Genomic DNA, 19,619 nt, shown 5'->3' with positions numbered 1-19,619 from the left:
ATTATTTATTGATATCCTTAGGCTAACATAATCCTGACTAAGTTCTACTCTTTATTTACAATTAAAATAGTTAAGTTTAAAAAAAAAAAATGTTTAGTTATAATAAAATAAAGTTCCTATGCGTGATCAGGGCATATCTGTGGTGTACACCTGTATATACATTCTTAAATAACCTAACTTTACAGAGTGCGAAAGGTACTACAGAAATGATCCTGATATAAAGTAACTTGGCAACTTTATGGTCCATTTTACATTCTTAAAGCTAGGAACACACCAAGCCGACGCCGATCAACTAGTGGCGACGAAAGCAAACTGCTGAGTCGGCTTCCGTTGCCTCACGTCGGCAGCGTCTTGGGTCCAAAGCGGTCCAAAGTTGCCCTGACACACCAAGCCGACGCTCGACATCAGACGGCCAATAGCGCGTCCGTTCTGCGCCTGCGTTAGAGGAAATACCTTTCCGTCCCAGCTGGTGGCAGTAGTCTGTTTTCGTTATTCGAAGCGGGAAACCGGAAGAGCTATAAAGATATCAGCTGTCGTTTTCGTTTCCCCACACAGACGGATTCGTGCATTTCAGAACGTTGCAAATGGCATTGCCGTTGTCAGCCCTTGGTCTTTTACTTGTGGAAGAGGAAAAGAAGCGGACGCGAAAAATACGAGGAACGCTTACTAAATGGGTGAAACCATACCCGAAGTCAAAATGTGAAACCATAGATTATTACACTTGTTCACCTATCAATGAACCATAACAATAACAGGGCATAGCTCAAACACTACCCTGCATATTGGCTCATTCAGATGCATTGTGGAAGTTAATGTGACACAATCTGAACAATGGCCACTTATTGTTAAAATAAATATATGTGTATGACGCATTCTGATTTACAGTAAATTATGTTTGTGACAATGCTTGGTGCTAGTTCAATGAATTATGACAGAATTTGTATATATTTTTTTCATTGGAAACATGCCTATGGTGACATTTCTTCAAAATGATCATGCTGCTTCTTGCACATCACATAACAGCAGTTTGGAAATGAAATCTCCAGTGGCACAGAAATGTTAATGAAAATAATGTAACACTAAACCATACACTGAACTTAACTGACAGTAACCATGCTAACTATTAATTTACAGATATTGCACTTTGATAACATTGTATTGCGGAAGTAACACATTATAAAAATATGTCTCTATTAATTGAAAATCTATTTATTCTTAAATTAAAACATCAATATAGATGTGTTTATTTACCCTGCTAGTTAGATGTCAAATAGCAAAAAAAGGGTTAGAATTCTGCATCATCTTGTGTTTTGTGATCCTTTTTTACATAAAGAACTGTGAATGCAAGTACCCAAAGTCAAAGTTTTTTATTTTCCAATGTTCAGTACAATGGGCACAAATAGCTATATAGAGAATAGCTATAAAAGTAGCTATATGTGTAGATTCAGCCAAGGGTGTACTGGGCCGTAGCTCAGCCGTAATGAAGCTGGGCTCCTCACGGGGGCCAATCCAGGTGTCACTGTTGGTACCATCTGAGGGTAAACAGGATTCACTTTCAGACAAAGGTTCCTTAAAGAAACAATCAAAATGTGAACAATGTGATACAATAGATTCTTACACTTGTTCACCAATAACCCATAACAATAACAGGGCATAGCTAAAACAATACCCTGCAAATTGGCTAAATGGATCTATTCAGATGCACATTGTGGAAGTTGATTTGTTGAATTACTTGTAAATAGACCCATCTGAACATTCATTGGCCACTTTACCAAAAGCAAAATGTTCATTTGTTCAAATGGAAAGAAAAAATAAAATACACACACACACACACACATACATATATATATATATATATATATATATATATATATATATATATATATATATATATATATATATATATATATATATATATATATATATATGTGTGTATGTGTGTGTGTGTGTGTGTGTGTGTGTGTGTGTGTACCCTGATAGTTAGATTTGAGGTGCACTCCTTCCTTTTTGTGTGAGGTTCTAGAAACTGCAGGTGGGTCTTCTGAGCTCCAGAACTTCCTGAGGGTCCATGTTTCTTGTAACACATGTACTGGGTTCGCAATGAATCCCACCGCTTCTTGAGCTCTTTCTCTGAGGGACAATAAAAATAAAAAAACATTACGCTGAGTTATGTCAATTTCATGGCTATTGTAATGTTCATTTTTGTTCTACTTTTAACTGGATGTATTCTGGATGACAGCATTTTTTTTTACAGTCGCTAGAACACATTTCTCAATACATTTAGGTCACTTTTGCAAAACTCTCCACACAGTTAGTACAACCGAAATATACGAGGGCTAAACTGTGGATTTATCATTGCTTTTGGACATGAAGACATGCATTAAGTGTTTTGATATCTTTAGTGCGTTTTGAATGTGAAATTAACTGCTGTGCAAAGATTAAAGTTGCACACAACAATCTAACATGCAGTTTTTAAAAAAATATGGACTACTGAAGAAGAAAAAACTATTGCAAAAAAGGAAATCTTACCTGACATGACAAGTTAATTTGCGATCTCACGCCACAGTTCTGCTTTCGCCACACAGTTGACATAACGTTAACATTTTCCCGTAGTGTGATACTAAGCTGGCCTTTGCTGGATCATGCTGATCAGTTTGTCTTCACTTGCCTCGGTCTACACAGCCATATATATTAACATGTGTTAACATGTATCGGAATGAGGAATATAATCAAATGAGACGACACCTTTCTTTTACTGTCTATGGAGGAGACAGGCGTTCTGTGTTCCCTCTTGACTCTGTCGTTTACTTGCTTCGTCACTTCCGTTTTATTTTCTCGTGCACTGGTTCGCTAGCTGAACAGCAAATCAGAACGATCATATGTCCCGACTGCCCGACATGCGGCGACGCCGATTTAACATGTCGAATCGGCTGAAAAACAGCCGACGAGGACCAACGCCAGCCGACGGCGTGGAACTGTGTGGAACACACCGAGGAAACTTAGTTGGCCGACGCACAAAAACTGCCCGACGGCCGACCGTCGGCTTGGTGTGTTCCGGCCTTAAAATGATTGATTGGACAGACAGCCAATTTATGAACCTCTTTGCAAAATTCAAATGATAACAACAGTCATTCTGGCTGTTCTCTTCCTGCTAGAGAAAAGGGGTCGTGACCTATGTAAGGACAGTAGGTCTGTGTTGGTGTGAAAGTGGATACCCGTTGACAAGGTGCACAGGTGTGCTGGAAACTCTACTCTTGTGTTTGTGTGCGTGCATGTGAGACAGAGACTGACAGAGAGGGAAGAGACCTAATTAGCGTCCCTCATAGTTCACCCTGTCAGCCAATTTACTTAACAGACGCCTAATATGGCAGTAACTTCCTGCCGGTTTATTGCCTGCAAGAATGTCACTGCTGATAAGGTCAATATATATGCAAATATGTGGTTGCAGCTTTTTATTTCTGTTTGTAGTGCAAGGGTTATAAAAGATATAAATATGATAATTATGTACAACCTCAGCTAATACTCCACAGATGAATAATTAATAATAACTAAAATTGTTTTATTATATTTTAATATGTAGTTTTTAACAGATTCCTTACATTATGGCCTACAGCAATACTGTTGAGTAGGGATGTAACGGTAAACTAATGTCACGGTTCAAAACATCACATTACTGAATGACATGGTGACATATGGTAAAATGTTGTTTTTTTAAATTACGGCTGATTTTAAAAAGCAAAAATTGGTATTACATTGGGGGTCAAAATAAATAGAATAGAATAGAATAGAATAGAATAGAATAGAATAGAATAGAAAAATATTCATGATACTGAAGCTGAAAATACAGAATTATTTTAGACGAATGTGCTTACACTCTGTCAGTGACTAGATATATTTATTATCAGGCATTTGGCATTATCAGGACCCTCAGATATTCCCCCATTGCATATACAATATACATATTCATTACATATATTAATGTAATGGTTTTATTTCACTTTGGATTAACTATTTACAATACACTATCGCAATCCAACGTTATACATTATTGCATTTTTGTATTGTGATATATTGTGACACCCCTAATATTGAGCAATCTTGCAAAATCTTGCAACCTGTCGTGACAGATCCTTCAGGTGCCATGTTTTTTTTTCAAAGACTTTGCAGACTCTGTCAACAGTATAGACTTGCAATTAACTGAAAAAATGTCTTTCATTCTCTTCTAATTGTTTGGTTAGAAAATCATTTCTTGCGTCAGTTCAGTTAATGTCTTGGCTGATATGTCATCAGAAAAGTATCGTGCACCCATTACGCTCCACTCCTAACTACTGATGAAAGATGAGAGACTTTTGTGTTTCTCTTGGTTTGATACTCCACCTCATTGTGGGATCAGCAGGCTTTCTCCTTTTAAGCTGTGCCAAGACAAAGTAGCTATTTATGTGAGATTCCTCTACACAAATCTGATGGGGATGGAGGGAGAGAATTAAAACTTGAAGTTTTTTCTTTATGCCTTATAACTTGCACACACACAAAAAAACGGCATGGTTTATTGGTTTTATAACTCTTGTATGGAAAATATACATTGAAAAAAAACAGGAATACACACATTGTTCAATTGACTTGAGTTGTTATATACGCAACAACATTGTGTTTCTCTTCTAAATGGGATTTCTTTGCTTTCGAATAATGTAATTCTCTAAAATGTGCAAACTAATAGATTACATTATTTGGGGTAAATGTGAACCAAACCTGAAAATGTTTTTTGCTGAAACTATAGTTCCCAGCATGCTTTGCTTGGGACTTGACAAGAAAAGTAAAATTTTTGAACTTAAATGTTATTTTATGTGTTTGGGGGGCAAAATTGGACAAGGGGAGTCTTTATATTGTTTAATAGTATTTAATGTTTAATTATGTTGGAAAAGTTAGAACCATTTAAATTATACTGGGTTACCATAGTGGAGAAGAGCGGAGCGATTGCTATGGCTGTGGACTGAGGCTGTACATGTCGTTAACGATGTGCTATTGCTGGCTAATAGAATGAAAGCTAGTTATAAATCAGCCAATGGTGTACATGAGGGACACCTTCATACACTGACAGAGGTAAGGGATTCAGAGTTCTAATTTGACAGATACACTTAACCCCAATTTGTTAAAGCTAATGTAGTGATAATCTAACAAGCATAAATCAAGCAAAAAAATATACAAAAACAAAATAAACTTGGATGAACATAAAATGATTTGATTAAAGCTACACTGTGTGATATTTTCCCCCATCTAGCGGTGAAAAGGTAGCCTGGATGACAGCCGAACCTAGCCCCGCCCACAATTTTTTTAGGTCGGGCAGTTCGGTCTGGCATCGCTCCATAGAGGAGTAATTATCTCCGAACAGAAACTGTTCGGACCAATGAAATCATCAGGGTGGGCTTTAGACGATGACGGACAGATGATAAACAGTAACGCAATCATGCACGTCATCAAAGGGGCTTGGGTTATATTTACTCGAATCCTAAACGGAGAGCTTGTTTGTATGTGCATTCACCTTCATAATTTCTCTCAAAAATAATGATCATGTTGTGTAAGTACTCTGTGTATCATTAAATTCTTTTATTTTTTTACAACACCAGCTAAGATAGTTTATTCCAGCGCATGTGCAGAAAGGGTTGCCAAGTTTTTACAACAAAATCCGCCAAATACTAGTCCTAAACAAACCGAGAAGGGGGGTTCTCCGGGGGAAAAATGCCGTTTGGGGGTAAAATGTGTGTTATTTTGGCAAGATTGCCTGCTAAAATTCGCACTCATGGGTCTATATATCACATAATAGTCACTTCCTTCAACCCTTGGACATAGAAAACAACCATGGAAAAAAACTCGGACTTGGCAACACAGTGCAGCAGTTGAGCTCTGTCTGTTGAAATTTGACAATGCGTCGCTTCGTAGCTCTGATTGGTTGTAGGTCTTTCCTGGTTCGGTTGAAACGCCCCATAATCACAGCTCAATGGAGCAGTTTCAGACTCATATTCTGAATAGAATTGAGTATGACCACGTCAGGCTAGTGAAAAGGTATATGACCATCCAGTGAATAATAGTTTCTGTTCCTCTCAATTCTGATTCCTCTCAAAACTCCTACGGTGGCCGATTTAGTCCAAGATTAATATGGAAATCCTCCTCTTCACATTCGACACGGTGCCATCGAGTGTTAAAACACGAAAGGCGAAGCTTGAATTTACGGGTATGTCCCTCTTTGGCTAATGTACTTTCAAGATGGAGGGGCAACATGGCGACCAGCATTCGAACCCCTCACCCGTATGTATTTTCAATGGCATATTATAAATTTACGAGAATACTTTATTACTTGAAAGAAGTAAATATACATTAATGAGCACATATATTTTTGAAAGAACTAAGTGTTTTTAGCGCAGAATAAACTAAAAAAGTTACACAGTGTAGCTTTAAAGAGGCAGGGTCTCAAAAAAAAAGTTACCGACAGCAGCTTTAACATAATTCATTTATGTGGAACCGATGTCAAGATTAAAGCATGTAAATCCAAATTACCCAAAATCCAAAATCCCACCTTTTTTCAGTGTACAAAGGCTCCAAAAAGTATTTGGACACTTAAAAATACGTTAGTGTCAATGCATATCAAACAAAGTAGCATTTGTTTGTATTTTCAATGTAAATTGCAAAACGTTTAGAAAAGTTTGCAAATTATAAAACTTTAACATTACATTTGCAGTTGACAGACACTTCTATCATAGGAAACTTATGGTTGGTGCATTCAATGTACAATATATGTGGTGATCGCACAGTGTTGTATGAAGTAGAGCTGTTGTTGCTAACACCAATCTCTACTAGATAAACTCAGTCAGGATATGCAATAAGAAAAGCGAGGGAAAGGTATAGCATCACTTGTTTTCTTTATGGGTCACTGTCGGTGATGTACCGGTAGTTTTCTAATTAGATAACAATGCAGTGTTCTCATTGGAGATTAGGGTTCTATTTTTAATACCTTTATGTTTGAGCTTTGTGTTGAGGTCCCTGTATCGAGTGTGCTCATTAAGTGTTAGTGTATGCCTGAAATACAGTAATGAGTCTGGTGACTGCACGCTGATCTGCGTTTGACAAAGGGGTGATGTCACGGTAACACGTCTTGGGTTCCGCAATTAGAAAAGATGCACATCGATGGTATCTGGTTCCTTCTTGGTGTCATGCGTTTTAAAAATGGGCTCACTTCCATTAAATATAGATATGAGGAGTGTGGTTAAAAGTATACACTGGCAGTGGAGTTTGAGTGGAAGGGGATTTGCGAACTGATCGTTAAAGACGTGTTCTGATTGGCCAGACAGTTTGAGGTTGTAAACAATTTGCAAGCTAGTTTTGACATGATTTTGAAAGCCTGAATTTACAACACAGTCCCCCTTTGTTGCTTCCCTTTTGCATTCTCTCTCTTTCTCTCGCTGTCCTTTTTTCTCTTTCTATTATTTTTCCTCTGTGTCTCTTACTAGTCAGGGCATGCATGTCAAGCTCCATTGCTGCCTCAGAGCTCCTGCACGTTTGTTTGAGTTTGCGTATGTTTTAAATATCATTTTAAATGTAAGCTGAGTCTGAACAATTTGAAGTCTGTTTGGGAGTACATTTTCATGCATTTTGCAGGTGTGTGTTCGTGATATTAAGCTTTGGCTTGGAAAGATTTCTTTTGAAAACTAATAATATTGATATAAATTCATGAATTTTAAAACTATTGATCCTATAGCTTTTAGTGTTTTTATTTTATTTAGACAAAATAGTATAGAATTGAAATATCTGCTATTTATTGGTTATTGGCCATAGCATTAAAAACATGGCTTATAGGTATTGCCCAGAAGTTTAATATCAGTGCATCCTTAATAAAATTGTATGCTAAATACCATAGCTCACAAAGCTAAACTTGGTGCCAGTGCTAGTGTCTCAAATGTAAAACAGTGCAGGCTCATGTAAGGATGGTTTTATAAATAGATGTAAGCTGTGATGAAGGGAAATGTTTTGTGCGTCTGATATTGTTTTAGGGCCTGTTGAGTGCTCTATGGGGCACTTGACTGTCTCTCTAGCAGTGTGCTGTAGTGTGAGAGTGGGTGGTAATGATGTTCTGTTAAGTGCTGTCTAAGACCACCTGTCTAAACTGCAATATGAGAAGTATGCTGATAGAAATTAAATTCATCACATACACACTCATACAAACTCTTACGCCTCTGTTTTTCATGCTCTCAACAGCATATAAACCATCATCAATGTGCAATCAGCTACTGTTTACCTTGTCAGGTATAGGGCAAGAGTGTGTTTGTGAATTAACAGTGTGCAGGGTGAGGGTGCATGGAGACTCTCTGACGCAGTGACAATGATGTGGGCAACCCAAGTTTAAATGGTGCCATTTTCCCCAATCCCACGCACGCCTCTTCATAATCAAAAACAAATGCAGTACAGCTAATTTTATATGCATGGATTCTCACCTCATAAAATTCCTCGGAAAGCTCCACAGAATTTGAACAGCTGTCACTCACAAAGCCCTACACAGCTCCACCCCTTGTTTGCTTGTTTAAAAAATTTGGTAAATTGGATACTTCTCATTGGATACTTCTCAGCTAACAGGGTTACTGTAACTTCCTTTATATATATATATATATATATATATATATATATATATATATATATATATATATATATATATATATATATATATATATATATATATATATATATATATATATATATATATATATAAATAAATAGAGAAATGATCATTTCTGCTGCTGTCAACTGCAGCTTTCCATCAAACTCTGTGTTCAAAATGATCACCAATTATAATTTTGTTATAATCTTGCAGCCGAAATTAAAAATGTAAAATGTGAAACTAGACAGTCAGATTCCATACTATTGTTACTTTGGAAAACAAGGAAAAGGAAAAGGAAAATATATTTACCAATATATCACTTGAAATATATTATAATATATTGTAAATACATGGAATAATATATTGATGGTATAATACAATATATTATATGTTCCTGTAATGTATTGCAAAATATACAAATGATTGCCGCTTTCATATATTGCAATATATTGGAGAATATAAATATTAAATTCCATATATGTGAATATATTGCCTAATGTATTACATGATATTTTCCAATATACTGCAATATATTTTTGTTTCGTTAGGGCTCTCAGTTTCCTAAAGACCTCAATTGCACAGATATTTTTATCACAGCATGCCGAGATGCATATATTGTGTGTTTAAGGCGTCTTCTGTATCCATCCCACTGCACTGTGCCTCAGCACTGTTTACCTTTGATAAAAGCAGTGTACTGTACACACACCCTCAGATGTGTGAGCAATTGTACACGCTCCATCATTCTAGCTGAAGGGCTGAGTTATATCAGATAATTTATGGATTTTAAAGTTTCCAGCTATTGATCTTCTTGAGAGTCACCAAAGCAGATAATGGTGCTCATTGTTATGATGATATCTTAGCTTGCACGCTTTGGCGCTGCAGGCAAGTTCAGCCAGCCAGCCAGACGGCACATGTTTGGATGTCATCAATCAGGGATGGGTTTCTGCCTTTACTTTATTAGATTGTCATTTTGCTTTTGTATAGACATTCAAAGATGAGGAACACACTTGAACCTTGGATGCAGAGAGTTTCAGTCCTTGGGGGATAATTATTATTTTATCTTTTTTTGTATGTGGAAATATTTATGTCATCAAGGGAACATGTTCAGACAACATTAGAGTTAGTCAGTATCATGCTGTTTTAATTTAGAATGATGAAATGAGACGCATTATAATTCTGTAGTAGTTATGAACCAAAATATAATGGTTCATAGTTCAACCGTATATGTGTTATTGGGACTGCTACTTAGTCCACTTACAGACCAAAGAGCTTGAGTGGACAAATCTCTTTCTTGAGTCTGTTTCGTATTTCTTTTGAGATGTATGACCTTATGAGGTGATAATGAAAAGTATGTACACAGATCTCACAAGCTCTAAAGCATCTTGACTTGCTTAAAGGGGATAGTTCACCCCGAAATTTTAATTGTCATCATTTACTCACACTCAGGTTTTTCCAAACCGGTATGAATTTCTTTCTTCTACTGAACACAAAAAAAGATATTGGGAAGAATATTTGTAAGCAGACAGTTGTTGGACTTCCATAGTATGGAGAGAAAAAATACTATGGAAGTCAGTGGGGTCCATCAACTGTTTGGTTACTGGCAATTTTCAAAATATATTTTGTGTTAAGCAGAAGATAGAAATGAATACAGGTATGGAAAAACCTGAGGGTGAGTAAATGATGACAGAATCTTCATTTTTGGGTGAACTTTCCCTTTAATGTTAAATTAAATATATTTTGTATAAGTTTTGTGTAACTTTCTTTGTTTTGAACATTTAAACTAACTTTTATTTCTAAATTTAAAATTCAAAATTTGATACAGACTCAACTATATGTTCTCTTGAGTGCAGATGATGTGTCCTGCACCGTGTGTGTGTGAGCGAGGAAAGGGCCAGAGATCTCTATCCAGCTGCCCCAGACATGAATAGACCTCTAAAGTCTGTCAGTGACACAAGTGTTTTTTTTGTTTTTTTTCTCTCCCTCTCTTTCTCTGAAGGTGCAGCATCGTATCACGGGCCAGGTGATGGCTTTGAAGATGAACACCATGGCCAGTAACAGAGCCAACATGCTGAAGGAGGTACAGCTGATGAACCGCCTCAGACATCCCAATATACTCAGGTTTGCCACACTTACATCTACATTCCCTGACAACACTGAATGTTCATTATATAGAATGTTATATGTTTTCATTTTGTGGGGGGAAAAAGGCCTTTAATTATTTTTGACTACAGGTTTTCTGTACTTTTTGCATTAAAATTACAGCAAAAGACGTTTTATTTGATGGTTTTTCTGATTGGAAAAGAAACACTGTTTTAAGCCATTTTAAAGAAAATGCATACATGGTACACTATCATTAGAAGTTTTGGGTATAAAAAAAAATATATATTTTGTTCCGAAAAGATGGCACAAATTCATATAAGGGATGGCAAACACTAGATTTAAAAATATAATTTTATATTTCAAATAAATGTTGTTCTTTTGACATTTGTATTTATCAAAGTATCCTGAAAAAAATGTATACCAGTTTCCATAAAATTATTAGGCAGCACAACTGTTCATCATCGATAATAAGAATAAAGGCTTTTAAGCACCAAATCAGCATATTAGAATGACTTCTAAAGGATCATGTACCATGGTACCACCTCAGTACACGTTGTGAGAGTTATTTGCCAAATAAAATCTAATGGCTCTTCACTCAACAGTCAGGGCGGAAAGAGAGTTTCCAACTAGATGTTTGTTCATTTTTATGAATTTCCAAGTGCTCATTTTGAATAATTCATTAATTTAATTTTTTATCCATTCTTGCCTCTAGAATGGAAATAATTTTTTGTTTTAAGTCCAGCTCACCTAGAGGACAAAGTGTGTTTTTGGGCAACAAAAACCGCATTGTATGAGAACATGAATATTGATGTCACAGGATGGCAGCTTTTGTCTGGGTCATGCCTCCATAAGTGCATCCACTGTTTATATAGAGTAAAATATTTAATCGGAAGCTGATGAGGAGATGTTTGACACTGTATGAGGACGGAACAACCCATTATTATTATTATTATAACCTATGAAATGCAAACAAATCCCCACATCAATACCGTGTTTGTTTATATGTGCCAAGAAGCCTAGGTCTTTTGTCTGCTTAACCTGCACCAGCTTGTGTGGTCTTGAGTGTTTGAATTGTGTGTGTGTGTGTGTGTGTGTGTGTGTGTGTGTGTGTGTGTGTGTGTGTGTGTGTGTGTGTGTGTGTGTGTGTGTGTGTGTGTGTGTGTGTGTGTGTGTGTGTGTGTGTGTGTGTGTGTGTGTGTGTGTGTGTGTGTGTGTGTGTGTGTGTGTGTGTGTGTGTGTGTGTGTGTGTGTGTGTGTGTGTGTGTGTGTGTGAGAGAGTGTTTACATGCATGCTTAAGATTGCCTTCAAAATGCAGGTGTTCAAGCTCACATTCTTGAGATGGGTCACTCCTGAAGGAACTTGTTGGCTCCTTCTTCTGTTTTTTTTTCTTTCTGTTTTTTTCTCTTCTTTCCTTCCAAAACCCCTTACCCAGTTTCTCTGTGTGTGTCCCATCAGGTTTGTGGGAGTGTGTGTGCATGAGGGACACCTTCATGCACTGACAGAGGTAAGGAAGTCGGAGTTCTAATACATACAGATAGACTCAAGCCCAATTTGTTAAAGCTAATGCAGTGATAATCTAACAAGCATAAAAAAGTACAAAATTGTTGAGCTTGAGTGAAAAGGCATTTGTATTTATCACTGAAGTTATGGTTTATCTATAATTTTTAATGATCAGGGGGATGAGCATAGTTAATATTAAACATTCAGTTTGAAGCACCTGCTAATCAATTGATAGCATTGTAATTTTTCATATTGAAATGGCAATATCCCACATATAGTTTCATGGAATAATGACTAAATTGACCTGTAGGAGTGTTTGGGAATACTTACCTCTTATGGCTCAGAATTTCTATAGAAGATGCCCCGGTAAATAAATAACATTTAACCTCTGTGTTTATTGTAGTACATTAATGGTGGTAACCTGGAGCAGCTGCTGAACAGTGATGTGTTCCTGTCTTGGACTGTGAGAGTAAACCTCAGTCTGGATATTGCCAGAGGACTCGAGTACCTCCACAGCAAGGGCATATTTCACAGAGACCTTACGTCAAAGGTACACACACTAGAAGGGCATTTTACAGAGACTTTGTTCACACAAGTGTATATTCCAGAGACTTCACACTCTTTTATACTGTTGTCTGAGGTCAACTTATGGCGTTAATGTGGTTTTTACATTCAAAAACATCATAACTAATAAGAAATAGGCTTTTTTCTACACTGATTTTGTGGCTCTCCTGATTGCTGGGTTTTGATGGGCGTGCCACACGGGAGACTTGGAAGTTAACGCCCACGGCTAGGATTAGATAATATTTGCATATTTAATGAGCTTCAGCTCCCCTGTCAGTTCAGTTCACATGAGGGAGGAATTGTTTTGAAAAGCGGCAACCGGAATGATTCTCTCCATCACAGGGCTCGTAAACGTCTTTATCAAACAAACACAATGATTTATTTCTCATCCACCCACGATTGATTGGAATATTATTTCTGTATTATTTGTCCCGCCGAACGGTGGATATAAGCGTGACCACACACACATACACACGCACACGCACACGTGCGTATGCGCCCAGATCAAGAAAGAAATATTATTTCACTATTTGAGATTCACCGGCCTGCCGACGGGCGTACGTTTGGGTAGCCCGTCTGGAAAACACATAGCACCGAGACTACTATTACATATAAAAAAGAAGTTTTATTCACATAAGTGAGTTCCACCATTCCTGTCAGATCCAATGTAGAAGTCACAGCATTGTGTTTTAATCTCAATATGTCTCCAAATCCAGCTCGACCTGAGACTTGTTTACAAACGATTCCACAGTGAAATGAAGCACCTGAGACACGCGTACAATGTCTTCCCCACCTAAATTGGAACTTCATTAAAAATAAATGAAGTATCACACATTCCTAATATTAGGATCCGAAGGAAGCTTATACAGCAACTGTGTTCTTCCAAAACCAGGAATAGTTTTTCTATATACAGGCTGCAGTCACACGAATGAAAACGGGCAGAAATATTTGAAATATATTAGAAATATTGCCCTATTAAGGTAATTACGAGGAGTTGTATTCGTGAATATCTTGTAAATATTAATATGCAGCTCTGATTAGATTTTTTTATTCATGCCAATTTAAAATTAGCCTAAAAAAACTCGGTAATTTAATAATGTGCATTTATTGCGTGGGAACATAATGTAGCTAAGTTTTTAAGATGCAAATGCATAGTTCAGTTGAAACCTTGCCCTCTTTGGCTTGCTGTTGATACTGTTAACTGAATGTATGAGGCAAGCTGACTGTTTAAATAACAGCACTGAAATAGAAATGTGCTGTTTGTATTTTAAAGGTGCCCTAGAATGATTTGAAACAATATGTTAAATTGTTCTCTGATATCTACATAGAGGGTATGTGGCTTATTTAAGGGCAAAAATTGTCCAGATAGTTTTACAGGTCCATTTAAAACCCTAGAAATTGTCCCTAGGATGTAATGCTCTGTTTTTGCCTTATTTGGAAGGGTCATGAATATTAATGTTGAGCTCTGCTCTGACTGGCTTATTTCAGCCGCTCACAGCTCACAGTGAGCATCTGAAATATGAGTCCTGACCGTCCTGACAGAACACAGACTGACTGAATGACACTTTAAGCAGAACATCTCAGATGGAGATTGATAAAATGCAGCTTACTTGTTTATTGGTGTTTTCAGATCATCCGCACGCAAGAAAGAGCTTTTGTGCATATGGTTGTCAGATTGTACATGTTTAGGTAGAACACCGGATAGTATACGCGTTCTTTTCACAGAAAAGCTCTGTTTGGGGGATGTAAATGACTGAAATCTGGCAACCGCAAGCACAAACGCTCTTACAACCAAAACCAGTGATTTTAGACTCATCTTTTTTCGTCAGCGATATTGCATGTTTATATAACGTTAGTCACAATATAGGCTACAAAACATCTCGCATGTGCTGTCCCTCTGATGTACTCATTGCCGATCCTATCCATCATCGTCACTCCCAAAGAGAACCTTTACATCTTCAGCTCTGCTACCTCTAGCTCTTCCTCCTGTCTTTTCCTCAGTGCAACTGTTGTATGGTTTGGAGACCGTTGCACTGAGGAAAAGACAGGAGGAAGAGCTGGAGGTAGCAGAGCTGAAAATGATGAGGTTCTCTTTGGGAGTGACGAGGATGGATAGGATCGGGAAGGAGTGCATCAGAGGGAACAGCACGTGAGAGGTTTTGGAGACAAAGTTAGAGATGGCCAGGTTGAGATGGTTTGGACATGTTCAGAGGAGGGAGAGTGAATATATTGGTAAAAGGATGCTGAGGTTAGAGCCTCCAGGCAGGAGGTCAAGAGGAAGACCAAAGAGGAGGTTGATGGATGTAGTTAAGGAGGACATGAAGGTAGTACTAGATGGATAGGATAGGACTAGACAGAGGTAGATGATTCCCTGTGGCAACCCCTGACGGGAAAAGCCGAAAGAAGAAGAAGAAGAATTCACAATATAGGCTACGCAGTGACTGTGATGTACTCTGAAATACAAGCATGCAAAAGCATCATACTTAAGTTCTCAAAAAATAAAAAAAATAAAAAAAAATATATATCCTTTGTCATTAGACACACTATTTAGTTTTGTATGGTACTTGGTGTTTCCTATTGTTACTGTACTAGTATCTTGCATTATCTAGACAATGCTGTCTCTCTAAGAAATTTTCAATTTAATCAGAAATAGTTTACACAGTCAATAAGTGGATGCATCGCTACTTAATGCTTGCAGGAATACAGTTGTAATTGCCACTTTCTTTAGTTTAAGACGCTGAGTGAAGCTTGCTTGAAATGGGCCGAACAAGCGAACGATCTTGGATTAAATTGTTGTGGTATCCGGTTATAAACATCAACCATGACTGTTGACATTTTTTTTAATCTGTGGTAAGGGTAGAAAAGTCCTTACATCCCCTGCACAGTCTGGAACATGTAGCCTGACATGGTCATACTCAATTCTACTCAGAATATGAGTCTGAAACTGCTTCCATTGGGCTGTGATTATGGGGTGTTTCAACCAAACCGGGAAAGACCTCAATTGGACAAACCTACAACCAATCAGAGCATTGTCAAATGTCAACAGAGCTCAACTGCACTGTGTTGCCAGGTCCGCGTTTTTTCTGTGGGTTGTTTTCTATGTCCGTGGGTTGAAGCAATTTTTATTTTTTGTTGTTGTGATATATAGACCCATGAGTGCGAATTTTAGCAGGCAACCTTGCCAAAATAACACATTTTACCCCCCCAAACACAATTTTTTTTCTCGGGAAAACCCTCCAAGAAGCTATTGTTTAGGGCTAGTAGTTGGCGGGATCATCATTCCAGTTCGCTGGAATAAACAACGTTTGCCGGTGTTGTAAAAAAATAAAAAACATTTTTTATTTCACAAGAATTTAAAGATACACAGAGTAGAAGTCTTCACAGGGCACCCGAGACCCGTGGACCCGGGATCCGACCCGGGACCCGTACGGGTTTGGGTCTATATTTGAAATAGTCAGCGGGTCCAGGTCGGATCCCAATATATTACTTCAGGTCCCGGGTCTGTTAACGTTGTAGCGTATGTAATCGATAGGACTCTGAGAACACCTGGCCGTGAGAGTCAGCACGGCTTGTGTGTTTTGTGTAACTTGCAAATTGCTATATTGGGATAAGAAAAGTGTGAGTCGGGAAATGAGGTTTAGAAATATACAACAACAACAACACAAGCTCACTCTCTCTCTCTCTCTCTCTTTCGCTAGTGCTCTCTCAGCCGTTTAGAAAGCGGGCAGATTTAATGGATGCGCGCGGTAATAATGTACTCAAAAAATCAAATCAGCAACAAGACCTCAGGTGAACTGTCACATAAATGTTTTCTGTGATGCTCAAATTGCTTAGAAAAGCTCATATTTCAGGTTGCTCCAGCTGACGCGCGAGTGTAGTCTCAAGCGCGTGTCATGTTTCTATGGCAACCCGAGCTTCCGCAGGGACTGTGATGACTTTAAAAATAATATGAATGAACCGTATTGTTTAATCTTAAAGTTCTGCTAGTCAGACTCGGCTCATACAGTTCTGCTAGTCAGACTCGGCTCAGAGATTATGGCAAATAAATAATGGCACTGAACGAGCAATAGTTATTTGTTTAAAAGGCAAAACAGTCGAAGTTATTATGCGAGTTAACTCATAAATCCGTCACTGTGAAATAAAGTTCACTTTTACAGCTGAAATGATGAGTGAATTAAGCATGCTTGGATCAATTACAGAGTAATTACATCACAATCAGGTACAAGGACGGGAGACAACGGCTATATTGTTAGGTAGGCTGAGACAAAGTCAATTTTCGCAGCTTGTTTATTAACTTGTTAACAGCAGTTTATTGTGTAATATGAGACAATCAGGTCCAGTCGGCTCTGTGTCTTCCCGCCGGGTTCGGTTCCAGCTATTAAATAATAGACTGGTCCATGTCGGTTCCGGGTAATATATTTTTGGCATTTCTCGGATCTGCACGGGTCTGGGTCCAGTTTTTGAAATAATAGACGGGTCCGGGTTGGTTCTGTATAGAACATCGCGAGTCTCTTCGGGTTCGGGTATGAATTTTTGGACCCGTGAAGACCTCTGACACAGAGTACTTACCCAACATGATCATCAATTTTGAGAGAAATAGTGAAGGTGAACAAACAAGCTCTCCGTTTAGGATTCGAACAAATATAATCCAAGCCCCTTTGATGACGTGCATGATTATGTTACTGTTTATCATCTGTCCGTCATCGTCTAAAGCCCGTCCTGATGATTTCATTGGTCCAGACAGTTTTTGTTCGGGCATAATTACTCCTTTATGGATCGAGTCTAGACCGAACCGCCCGACCCAAAAATTGGTGTGGGCGGGGCTAAGTTCGGCTGGCATCCAGGCTACCGATCTGGAGGATATCGTGGAGGTATTGCTCCAAAAAAGGTAACTGACATGCACAGGTATAATACCTCTTCCTGTCATGGCAATCTGTCGCGCTGGTCGTGTTTGACCATTTGTTTGTCAGACGTAGCAACAGTAACTAAGGGGTGCGGTACGGTGCGGGGCTCGGCGAAAGACTAATTAGATGAGTCGGTGGGCTGGGCTACTGAATTAGTCGTGCTTATTATTCTGTAGAGGCGGTGTTTGGCAACACGATGAGGCACACAATCATTTTTTGGGGCCTGGTGTCTATAAAAGCTTTTCTTTGACTAACAAGGAAGTTTTCAGCTCTGAAACTTACAGGATATTCTTATATTACCATGAACTTTTGTACAGCTCTGGAAAAAAAATCAAGAGACCACTTAACATTGAGAAATCAATGCTAAGTGGTCTCTTAATTTTTTCCACAGCTGTATATCAAAAGCTCAAGGGAAAGTTGATTTCTCAATTCATCACCCCTTTAAGCAATTTTTTTCGGGAACACTTTAGAGTAATGGTCATTAGTTAACATGAACTAAAAATGAACTTCACTTATAACACATTTATTTATCTTTGTTAATTTCAACATTTACTACTACATTATTAAAATCTTGTTAACGTTGGTTAATGCACTGTGAACTAACATGAACAAACCATGGACAGCTGTATTTATATTAACTAACGTTAACAAAGATGAACAAATACAGCAACAAATAAACTGCTCATGGTTAGTTCATGTTAGTTAATACATTACCTAATGTTAACTAATTACTATTATTCTAAAGTGTTACTAATTTTTCTGTAAAAAAATAAACACAATAAACGGTAAGGACACAAATGATCATCTTTCTCTCTGAATGTGTTTTTTTGTATTTTAGAACTGTCTGGTACGCTGGGAGAATGGGCAGTGCAGTGCCGTGGTGGGGGACTTTGGCCTGGCAGAGAAAATTCCTGATCATAGGTCAGTAAATTGCATCTTCATAACTCAAGAGATAAGATTAGATATATACCACACTATTCTAGAGAGGGAGTTGGAGGCAGCCCAGGACTGATTGATGAGCTTCCATTTTCCCATGAAGCACTTGAATCTATAGCTGGAGAGTAAATGATTAAGAGCATGTAATGTAGTAAGCACATCTTCAGGTTAGGGCCACCTCTACACATCCAGCCCAGTCATGTCCTGTTGCTGTTTCAGTAGTTGTGTACACAGAGCTACATGTGTAATTGAAATGGATGTTAAATACCTGAGATATGCTTGAATTATGATGTTGACATTTACCCTTAATAGCCCCAAGTATCTGTTCACACATGATTTGAAGCATGTACATTTAATGCAGTCACACACACACACACACACACACACACACACACACACACATACAGTTCATATAGACGCTCGGCTAGAATAACATTTGGGGAAAAAATCTCACTGTTACTCAATGTTTCAAGTTAAATGATGTTCATAAGATTAAAGGAAAGTTAATTTCCTAAGTTAATGGGAACACACCCATTAAACACTACTAAGGTGTCAAATGAAGGTCTTAAACTCATGACAGATACTAAAGTACAAATACATTTTTTACATATTAAAAAAATATTGGGGGGGTGTATGAAAAAGTTTATCAAATACAAAACACTACTGTTTGTGGTCAGTGAGATTTAAAATTAAAAAAGAAATTAATTATTTTATTCAGCAAGGACATTAAATTGATCAAAACTGATTTATGGTGTATAATAATAGTAATATAATAATATATTGTAGTGTATAATAATATAATATTTTTTTCAGAGAAATACTGTTTTTACTGACTTTTTTTTAAACATTCTGTTCATAAAAGAATCCTGAAAAAATTGGTTTGGTTTCCACATCTATAATTAAACAGCATAACTGTTTTCAACATTGATAATAATATACAGTATAATGTGTCTATATATAGTCTATATGT

The 19,619-nt window shown here is 37.6% G+C and overlaps 1 protein-coding gene across 1 annotated transcript in view; it reads left to right on the top strand.

Annotated features, from left to right (window-relative positions):
- The window catches only part of tesk1b (testis associated actin remodelling kinase 1b), a 35,111-nt gene that overhangs the window by 1,365 nt on the left and 14,127 nt on the right, over positions 1 to 19,619 (top strand). The window contains exons 3-6 of the mRNA XM_067443860.1: positions 10,641 to 10,762; positions 12,201 to 12,249; positions 12,649 to 12,795; positions 18,552 to 18,634. Of these exons, the coding sequence (XP_067299961.1) occupies positions 10,641 to 10,762; positions 12,201 to 12,249; positions 12,649 to 12,795; positions 18,552 to 18,634 (401 nt within the window). The remainder of the gene's footprint in view (positions 1 to 10,640; positions 10,763 to 12,200; positions 12,250 to 12,648; positions 12,796 to 18,551; positions 18,635 to 19,619) is intronic.

Source organism: Pseudorasbora parva, chromosome 1, assembly GCF_024679245.1.
Source record: "Pseudorasbora parva isolate DD20220531a chromosome 1, ASM2467924v1, whole genome shotgun sequence".
Classification (NCBI taxonomy): Eukaryota; Metazoa; Chordata; class Actinopteri; order Cypriniformes; family Gobionidae; genus Pseudorasbora; species Pseudorasbora parva.
This window is presented reverse-complemented; position numbering and strand designations above follow the sequence as displayed.